At 43.5% G+C, this 10205-nt stretch overlaps 1 protein-coding gene across 2 annotated transcripts; it reads left to right on the top strand.

The window, feature by feature from the left end:
* The first annotated feature begins 406 nt into the window (after nucleotides 1–406).
* Nucleotides 407–10039, top strand: gpatch2 (G patch domain containing 2). Of its 2 annotated transcripts, none has more exons than XM_071536632.1 (10): nucleotides 407–541; nucleotides 1459–1702; nucleotides 2441–2988; nucleotides 3248–3312; nucleotides 4042–4239; nucleotides 5274–5394; nucleotides 6039–6078; nucleotides 6280–6344; nucleotides 6549–6637; nucleotides 7813–10039. In XM_071536632.1, the coding sequence occupies exons 1-10, from the start codon at nucleotides 492–494 to the stop codon at nucleotides 7980–7982; spliced, it is 1590 nt and encodes a 529-aa protein (XP_071392733.1). In that variant the 5' UTR covers nucleotides 407–491; the 3' UTR covers nucleotides 7983–10039. The 2 variants fall into 2 exon arrangements, with proteins under 2 accessions (XP_071392733.1, XP_071392732.1); XM_071536631.1 differs by having other exon boundaries at nucleotides 2441–2991.
* Nucleotides 10040–10205: the final 166 nt, after the last annotated feature.

The raw sequence follows: 10205 nt of genomic DNA, 5'->3' as shown, positions 1-10205 counted from the left end.
CGCGCATTCAAGTGTCTTTGGTCGGAAATAATAAGAAATGGACCCAGTAACAAAAGTATTTTGGAAGCTATTATTTTATTTTATAAATCAAGTGGCACAGAGCTACTTTTGGGGTGCAGTGGCAGAATGAAGAAGATAGAATGATGTGTATGTCATTGATGTATCAGTACTAATACTAATACCAATAACAGCGCATCACTGCTACAATACTCCCCCTAAATTCAAAATCTTGGAAACTCGATTATCATACAAAATTACCTCTTTTCCCAGTCATATACTTTGTTGGGTGTTCATGTGTGTTTAAGCGTTAGTTCTAATATTTCCGATAGCACCTAAAGGCAACATACCTCTTGCTGCTTTCACGGTATCCTCCTCCTGTCGCATATTGATCTAGCTAGCTAACGTTAGCTATTGTGTCAGAATGGTGTCTGTCGTATGTAAATGTGTGTCCGTTGTTTCTGGCTGAAGGTATTTGGCATTTGGCGGCTTTAATGTTCCGTGCGGCTAATTTAAAAACCATCGGTAAAGCGGGAACAGGCTGGTAGGTGGTCTTTGAAATCACTGAGACGTAACATATTGTTCACGTCCACTCGACTCTCATGAATCAGCCGGCTAGTACGCTAGCTATGCTAACTAGCCAGTAGCTAAGATCACCTCAGCCAAGGATATTAAACGGCTCCTTTGTTGTTTAGCTACTTTCTTGATAGTCACTAGTTAAAAACCAACACATTTTAACGTTGTGAAGCTTGTAATTTAGCGGTAGTTAGCTTTTATGACATCGGTTTATTAGCTTTTACGACATCAAAGCTGGCTATTTGTTGTAGTTGAGTTAGGTAGCTTATCAAGCTAACGACGACAGCAAGCGAACCCAAGCACAGTAACTTAGTGTTAATGTTACTTTCAAGAGAGTTTACTAACGACATTGCAGGCTGTTAAATCAAGTCAGACCTCTGGAAGAGTTAGACACGTTAGTAGCAAAAGATCCATCCAGTGTTGGCATTTAACACGACGAAAAGAGAGGAAACGTCAAATCAAAACAACTAGCTAGCTAGCTAATTTGAACCTATGAAATTAATAGCAACCAAAGTCTAAGGTAATTTACTGCTCGTCTCTTAGCATAATTTGCTGACCAGAGAGCTGGCCTTCTCGACCTATGTATGAGGGTTTGTTTAAGGTCTACTATGAAAACTGAATGTCCCCTAAGTGCCCGTACTTTTCCTGCAAACATAGCAACTTGTAGTACACACACAAAAAGGTTTCCTGAAGGCCTACTATGGCACTCAATGTCCCCGAAGGACCCATACTTTCCCTGCACACACTACACACTAACAGACTGTAAAACATAACAATTACACTGGTTGCCTTTTTCGGATGCTTTGAAGTGGCTAGCCATGTAATGTACTGTTATTTCATGTGAGAACAGGCTCCACATTACCCTCCTTCTTCCCTCCACCTCAGGCACTTTCGCCGGACGATGGACGAGCTGGTCCATGACCTGGTGTCAGCGCTGGAGGAGAGCTCAGAGCAGGCAGCGCGTGGTGGCTTTGGCGATGGAGGGGACCACGCACTGGCTGTGGGCTGTCTGCTGAAGAGGCAGGCTCGAAAGCGGCGGGGCAGAAAACGGCGGTCCGACAACCCCCACCCACCCTGGGAGACAGGCCACCTCAGTGAGGGCTCAGAGTCCAGTGTAGATGAACACAAGGTGAGGGAGAGTGAGTGGATGGAAGAGAGAGATGGTCTAGTGGTTACAGAGTCCCTTCTTCAACCAGGAGGTTCCAGGTTGAAGCCCTGTGTCTGCAGGCTCTGCTCTTCTGGAGTATCCTTGAGCAAGACACTTCAGAAGGTCCTACCAGGTCCAGAGGCGCTTTTTTGTAGCTCACCCTGTGTTCTGGAGGAGGGCAAATGAAGAGGGAATTTCCCAAGGGGGATAAAAAAGTGTGTCATTAGATGCAGGGAGAGGGAAGGAAGGGGTTGACTGCAGGGTTTCAGGTTGGGGCTGTGTAGTCAGCATTTGCACTTTCTATGTAGGCTCTATGTAGAGTCAATGGATGTTTAATAAGAAAAAGTCTGTTTTCTACTTCAACTCTGGAGCTGGTGGACAGTGAACTCAGATTGTTTTTCCCCTCTATTCCTGTGCTACGTCTTCACCAGTCACTATATATATATCCCACACTGGTGCAAAAGCATTACAACTCTAATCCGGTTCAATGCTTTGGTCCTGTTCTTCTTACTGGAAGTCACTAGTTTTTACAGTGACAACAGGCTTTCATAAATGTTTCATAAATTTAGCCTCACTCTTCTATCGTTTAGGCCCAAATGACATCTTCATGTTTGAAAACACTTGCATTGTTCTTGAGTTATTGTGTTCGAATGCTTAAAGTTCCAAACGTTAAGCGTCAATATCGCAATACACTGTTTACCATACTGACATGTGTTGCAGGACTACCGTGCCAGCACAGGAGGTGTCTCTGCTGCTAACAGCCATGGCCGCGACAACAGCGACTCGGACGAACAGCTGGGCCCCAAACGCCGCACTCCCCTCACAGCTGACATGGGCCGAAACAAGCGCCCGCTGTGGCAGGATGACATGGGCGTACTGGGCTCCGCAGAGGGCACCCGTAGCCTGAGGCGGCGACGTAAGGTCAAACGAATGGCTGTAGACCCACCTCTGGAACCGGGTGCCCCCTCCTCCACCATACTAGGGCCCCCGCCTGTCCCCAAAGCCCACACTGGGGCCAGGTTGCCTGGGGTTGTAGCGGCTGAGGGAAGGGGTGCTATGGAGCTCGGGGGAGGTGGGATGGCAGGGCCAGGGGGAGGGAAGAGCAGAGTGAAGAAGAGGAAACTGACCGCCCACAGGCTGGGAGTGGAGGCTGCAGATGAAGGGGTGGTGGTGGAGAGTGAGGACCCCATCTCAGCTACAACAGAAGGGTCCAAGGACAAGATGGAGTTGGAGGAGCAGAAGGGCTCAGATGAGGACATGAGTGACAGGTGGTTAGTGTTTTTTTTCCTACCCTGTGTTTCCAGAACTTGCGACTCCACTGTTGATGCTCCAGGGTGTGAGTGTGTGTGTGTGTGTGTGTGAGAGAGAGAGAGGGGAGGCAGAGTGTATGCCAAGAGGTGAGGAAAAACTCTATGCTAACTAGTTTTTCTTCTGGTAGATAATTATTCGATTCAACTTGATATGTTTGTTGCTTGAAATGTCCTTAATGTATTTTTTCCTATCCTTTTCTTCCTCTTTCTTTGTCAGTGAGACCAGCAGTGTGAGTAACAGCAGTGATGGAGGCCTCTACACCAATGATGAGGGGAGGCAAGGTACTCACTCAGAAATTACTCAAATTGACACCAGGATCATGCACAGATGTATGGGGGACAGTGGCTCAAACTAAAAAACTGGGTACAGCAGCAGAAAAAAAATCAGGATTTTTTTTTAAAGAATGGTACCCTTTTTTCTCAGCAATACACTGCCCTATTAAAAGTAAGGGGTAGGGGCTTGACACCTGCTATCTCTACATATGGCAGATTGACACCACAAGTCAGATTTCATGGTATGAGATCACATCTCAGTATGTCTACACCTGGCCTGAAAATGGCTGTTATGGGATTATACAAATACAGCTTGGGGCTGTATTTATTTAAATCTGTATCTATTACTTTTTCTTTGCTCTCCCGCTCCATGTCTTTACATTGTCTGTATTGTGACTGATTGCTGTTTTGAAGATCCAATAGCAAGTTGAGAATAATCCATATTCTTCCTCCTGGTGTGGTTAAATGCGAAAGGTTCCATGGAAACAATAAGTTTTCAAAACAAACATTTTTCTACCTTTGTGATGCCAAGCCAGTTCATCCTATACAATGGCAACCAAAGGAGAATTTCCTCATACTTTATCCTACATCAGTGCTGGACATCAGGATTTTTCTGGAGTGTGGAGCAACTGTGCAGTAACAATGTAGCAAGCATGTAAAAAGTTATACTTCTATGATCACTGCATCTCTACCACTGCCAATGAACGTCAGGTCACATTTTCATTCTTTCCCTTCCAGGTGATGATGAGCAGAGCGACTGGTTCTACGAGGGCGAGCCGGGCTCCGGTTCAGGGCCTGGGGGTGCGTGTGGGGTGGCCGGAGTGGTTCCCTGGTGGGAGAGGGAGGCGGGGTCGGAGGAGCTGGACCTAGCTGACCCCGTCTTCAACAGCATCCTCACCGGATCCTTCCCCCTCATGAGCCCCGGAGCACAGAGAGGTAGGCAGCAAGCAGGCCTAAAGGGAACAGACAGGTGGGATACTTGGCTTGAGAGCTACAGTATGATTTTTATGAACTCAGACACATTGAAATGGAAGAAAGAAATGGAATGGAATGGCTTTTGAAGGCAGTTTGAAAGTAATTTTTAAATAAAATAAGATGGTAGGAGTCAAAAGGTGTGATTGGCTTTTATATACCAGTCACATGAAATGTTGCAATGTTGTTGCAGTCTCACTCATGACCAATAGGAGGCAAGTGCTGCATACACACACAATGCAGGGCAATGTAGTATAGCTGCGAAGTGTGGTGGTAAAATCATGGTGAAATTTCCTACCTGGGTTCAACATGCAGTATTAAAGCAACAGAATAAATATTCTCTTAGCAGACATTTCTCAGATGATTAGATAGTATTAAGCATAGCCTACAATAGTCATATCAAGACCACAATGGAGATGGGCCAGTTAATCGTTCTTGTGTTGTCCATGGATTGTTTTTGTGTCCCGCCACCATGGTACAGGGTATGTGCGATGTTGTGGCGTCATGGTGGCGCCTGCCTGTCTGTCTCTCTGTGTGTGTATAGACACATTCTTGTGAACAACAACAATAACTCAAGAACAATACATGATAGAAACTTCATACTTACACCACAGGTTAGGTTCCCCCTGTAGAGTAGGTGATCTGATTAGATTCTGTAGCACCTTGCTGCATAAATGTGCGTATTAATGAGGAAAAAATGCTGTAGTTCATATTAATATCACCCATGTGTTATGTGAAGACCAGTATGTTGACATAGGAATATTTACTAATTAATTAGCTTAATTAATGACCTTAGCATAACTGGTCATGTTTATATCATGGTCATTATGGTGGGGCATTAGGTAGCTCATGTGCCTCTTGTTAATTTGATTTAGTAAGTATTACTCCAGTGGGAACAGTCTGCTGCATTTGAATGTTATAATGGTCAAATTAATGTAATCATTTCAAAAAACATGTCATGAGTTTAATTACTGACTAACCCATGCTGTGTTGATCAGGGTTCCAGGCCAGGCTAAGTCGTCTCCATGGAAACCAGCAGGCCTCTGAGGGGGGCCTGCAGGGGGGCTCGGGCCAGGGCTTCAGTGACAGACTGGGGAGACAAGCCCAGGACTCCCATGAGTGAGTGGCGAACAAACCACTGTTTCCCTCAGAAATCAATTCAAACTTAATTGTAACACAAATCTGGTTTGGAAACAACAACAACACAACACAAACAACACAATAAAATCCCACAATAAAATTGGTGAAAACTCACAACATAAAAGTAAAATAAAACAAATCACAACATATGCTACACACACAGCAGTTGACAAGACCAGACAGGGAGTCAGTTTTGTTAATTTGATAATATTGGTTAAACATCCATCCCAGTTTTTGTTCTAGTGCAGACTATTACCTTTAAAGTACACTAATTTGGATATTGTATTTCTATAAAATTGTTATTTCTAATAGATCCTATGCCTGTGTATGTTTTGGGGAGGAATTGGATTGAATTCAGATTTTTTTTTCTTTTTTCATATATCAGATTTTGTCTAAAGGCAAATTTCTTGCTGTTGTGGCCTGCCACTGTTGAATTAATAATGGGAAGCACTTGTGCACACACAAATATTTTAAGTCAGTCACTTCATTTTAACATACTGTATGTTAAAATCAGAGTGGGCTTACCAAAAGAAATGATGATGTATATTAATTTGTTTTCTGTCTCTGGAGCTCTGTATTGGTGTGAGTTTGTGGCCTAAACTACATTGTTTCATGTCCAACAGGCCGTGGTTTAGCCCAGGCTCTAGGAGAGAACATGGACAGGTGAGAGACTTCGCTTCTTCCCACTCTGATTCAAATTGCTAGGAAATGTCATTCTATTTTGATCTTATAATACAAGGACCCAATGTAGTCGATGTTAAATTTGCTTCATCAGCTTTGTGTTATTCTTAATACAAGAATGATTTAATTGCTGCTTGATTGTTAAGTTTAACTTTTTCTTCCACTCCCTCTGACTATCTTTAGTTGCACTGGGACTCTCGGGCAGACAGAGGACATAGGAGAAGCTGTTCAGTAAAAACAGCCAGCAGGTGAGAACAGTGAGAACAGAGTTGAAATTTCCATTCCACTATCTATTTCCATTACTTCCCGCAGTCCCGTCAACATATTAACTCCTCCCTGGTTTCACACCACTTAATGATATTTTTAGAACAAATAAAAATGTAAACAAAGTAGTGTTATTTGAGGTAATGCTAATGCTGCATTATTTTTCTGTTCCTGGGCTGGTTTTGCAGACAGACCAGTGGTCACCTAGGCTCTCTGTGTACGGGGGATGTCAAGCGGAGGCGCAAAGCAGCCCCCCTCGGCTCCACCGCCCCCTCAGGTATTGGACACACACCTAGCCATACCTAGCGCACCATCTGGCACTTTTTACCAACTGCTCCGTTTATTGTCTTTTTGGCTCTCGTTTTCTCCCTCGTTTCCCTCCCCCTCTCCTGTCCTCGTTAGCTCTCTCAGTCGAGCTCAGTACATTAAGCAGCCTCCTTTTCCTCCTCGCCTTCTGCCTCTCCCTTGTACTGATATTGAGACAATTGAATGGAAAAAGTAAAGAGAGGGTTTGATCCCACAGTCTTAAAAGGTTCGATTGAAGAAAAGATGTCCCTCTTCCTTCCCATCGCTCTCTCTCCCTTCTTCTCCCCCTCCCTCTCCCACCATTAAACCCTGCTTTAGCTCTTAACTCCCTTTCCTCCTAAGCTATGTTGGACAAGAGTCAGCTGGCTGGTCAAACCGTCAAAGCAGAGATACTGGATTACCTCTTAGCCAATCGTACTTGTGTCTAACCACCCCCCCCCCTTCTAAACCACTCCCCTTACCTCTGGGACAGTTGCTGTGTTGGGGGTGGGAGAGGGAAAAGCCTAATGGTGTTACCTGCATACTAGAAAGAGGTAATAGGGGTAATAAAGGGGTAATAGGTCAGCCTCTGGGATCGGCCGTTAGACTTCCAGGAAGAGGGATTGGAATTATCTATGGAATGGGTACTTCTCATCATTGGATGTACTTTCGAGTAATGTTATTTTGACTGGAATTGTGACAAAGACGGTTGTACAGTTATATATCACTTTTTTAAATGGATTGTTTTCAGAGGAGCTTAGCTGTTTGAGCCAGCTCCAAGTCTTAATAAAGCATCTGCTTCTTTTATCTCATCACATCTCTGTTTCTCCCCCTTTCTCTTATCATCGTCATGTATAGCACATATTGCAAATGGTTGGTAGGTTGGTTTGGGAGGCTGCCTTGTAATTGAAGGATGCTGATTTGTTTTCTGGTACTGACAGTGCTCCACCCTGTCCCTCTAACCTCATCTATGTGCTTCAACCTGCTCAAAGGATGGGTACTGAAAGCTAGCTAACATTAGCTTAATACTATGATCCATCATGTATGTTGTTGTAGGCATATTTGCCCCTACAAAAATAAACTATACATAAACATATTTGCTATTCCACACACAAAAGCTGACAAAATCCCCTGTCTCTCTGCTAACATGTTTCCCTCTCTTTTCAGGAGTGGTGGGTGAGAACGCGGCTCCCATTCCTGAGACAAACATGGGGAGCCGCATGCTACAGAGCATGGGCTGGAACCCGGGGATGGGCCTGGGTCCCGAGGGCAGGGGCATCACCGAGCCCATCCGGGCCACACAGAGACCCAAGGGCACAGGCCTAGGTTTCAACTGAGCCCCAGGTCTCTGCATCCTGAACCCGAGGCAGGCTCCGATGAGACATCCCAAGAGCTACATGGAGGACGGAGATTAAATGCTGCTTAGGGTGATGAACAATGAAACGGGGTCCAGAGTAATCCAGCAATGTGAGTCACGAGATGGGAAAGAGTGAGACGTAACTGCAGGAGAAGCGAGCCTTAGGAATGGAGTCTGTGATAAAAGACAAACTTTCCCATATTGGGGAAACAGCAAGAGGCCTAGGACATCTACGCAGCCTGCTCACACAATCGGAGAGAATGAAACACGACCATGATTGAATGAAACCGAGCTGGAGAAGAGATTCCTTGCGAACATCGCCTCTTGCAAGAAACTCCATGTCAGAGAAAATAAATGACATTCATGCCTCATTGTTAGTGTTAAACTGGCGTTCCGCCTCAGACCCTTTACCTCAGACGCCAGCGTGACAGGCCAGAGAAATGGGGGCGATGTTGAAGTTGACCACGTACCGGGAGCAGCACTGCAGTCAGAGTGCGCTGATGATGATTGTGTGGTTTCTTTTCAATCAGTGGTATTGGTTAGAGACTTAAAGATAAATGGGTTTGTCTGATATTGCACAGGAAGTTTGGAATTAAAGACTATTCGAATTGGCCCATACCTCGAGGTTCATTTCTAGGTCCTTTTTTAAAACAGTTTTATTGGAATGAAGTTAGGGTACACTGTATGGATGCGCATTAGGATATCTGGGGGTTTTCCCATCGACTTTATTGTTAATTTTTGGGAGGAAAAAGTCATGTTGTCAGTAACACTGCAGAATGTTTTATTTATCCTTAAAAGAAATCACATTTGAAACCGTAATTCCCCTTTCATATAGCACCACTATGTATGCATGTGCAGCTGTGGTTATGGCAGGATTCCACTGATGTTGACTATAAACAAATGTTTGAGCACATGAGGAACGTTTTTCTTTACTGTCCTATCTTACCTGGTATTGTTTAGGGATGATTTTTCTCCTACTGACACATGTTTGTACTGCAGACTGCAGTATATACAGTCGCGCATGGTCAGTGATTTTACATATATGACTAATCTAAATTTAAATGTATTACAGGGTTCCCATGCAGGTATGGAAAATCTGGAGAACTATGGAAAACAAATTGGTTAATTGGATACACTTCACGCCAATAAACATATAACTACATATTTGATCTAGTTGTAGACCCATTGTCATTCAATTAATTGTGATATTTGTGTTGTGTCTTTATAGGGTAGTATGGCCTAGTTAACATATTACCCTGCTACCATCAGAATAGATTGTACTGAATGCAGATTAAAAAACACTTTAAATACAGGCAAGAAATTAAGGTTTGGAAGAAATATGTAATTTTGAAATATAAAATGTGTAGGAACCCTGGTAATAGCAAGATTTCTCTGTAAAACGTAAGTGTTTGTGCCTTCCACACATGGGCCAAATGTTATTTGCAAACAACTTTTAGCTTTTGTTGCAACCATGGAGTCCCAGATGGGTGGTGTTTACCCCATCAGGACAATAAGATAAGTGGCAGGTAAGCTGCCAATGACAAAAGTATATAAAATTAACTTTTGTGATTGCCTAAACTATCCGGCAGTCTTTGTATTGTCCTTTGAGGAAAATTCCAGGTGTGTTACAACAAATGCTCATTCGATAATCTTTGACCCATGTCTGGTGTCTACCTGCCCCCAATTTATTTTCCAACCTCTCACAAAACTACCTGGTTTTATGGTCTAGCTGCTACCCAGAAACCATTGTTTCTCATACTTCGAAATGGCTTGCAAACCAATTTCTCATTTTTTACAGTATGTGATCACTTATTACACTGAAGTAGGACTGTAAAATGAAACCTGTTGAAATATCATATTTCTCTGATTTTATGGCCAATGTGAAGCAAAGTTATGTGCCAGATATATACCAGCAGACTAGAGATCAGCCTTTCAACATGATCATGGGTTTCTGTTACAAGGATATGAAAGCTAATATCATCTTCAATCATATTCCAGTGGCAAGAAAAATACATGAAATTCATGACATTTCATTGATTAAATACAAACCGGGAGAACTTCTCTAGTTTTGGTGTTTTTGAGACAGCACATGCAGATACACACATACAGTACACACAACTGCTTTGAAAGCGCCCTTATTTCACTATTGCCTAAGAACATGCCCTCTATCAACTCTATCAACACATGCATCACATTCACATGC

This window comes from Centroberyx affinis, unplaced genomic scaffold, assembly GCF_046629955.1.
Source record: "Centroberyx affinis isolate AG114_WGS23_722 - 3 ecotype Tasmania unplaced genomic scaffold, CSIRO-AGI_Caff_v1 ptg002920l_1, whole genome shotgun sequence".
NCBI classification, from domain to species: Eukaryota; Metazoa; Chordata; class Actinopteri; order Beryciformes; family Berycidae; genus Centroberyx; species Centroberyx affinis.
This window is presented reverse-complemented; position numbering and strand designations above follow the sequence as displayed.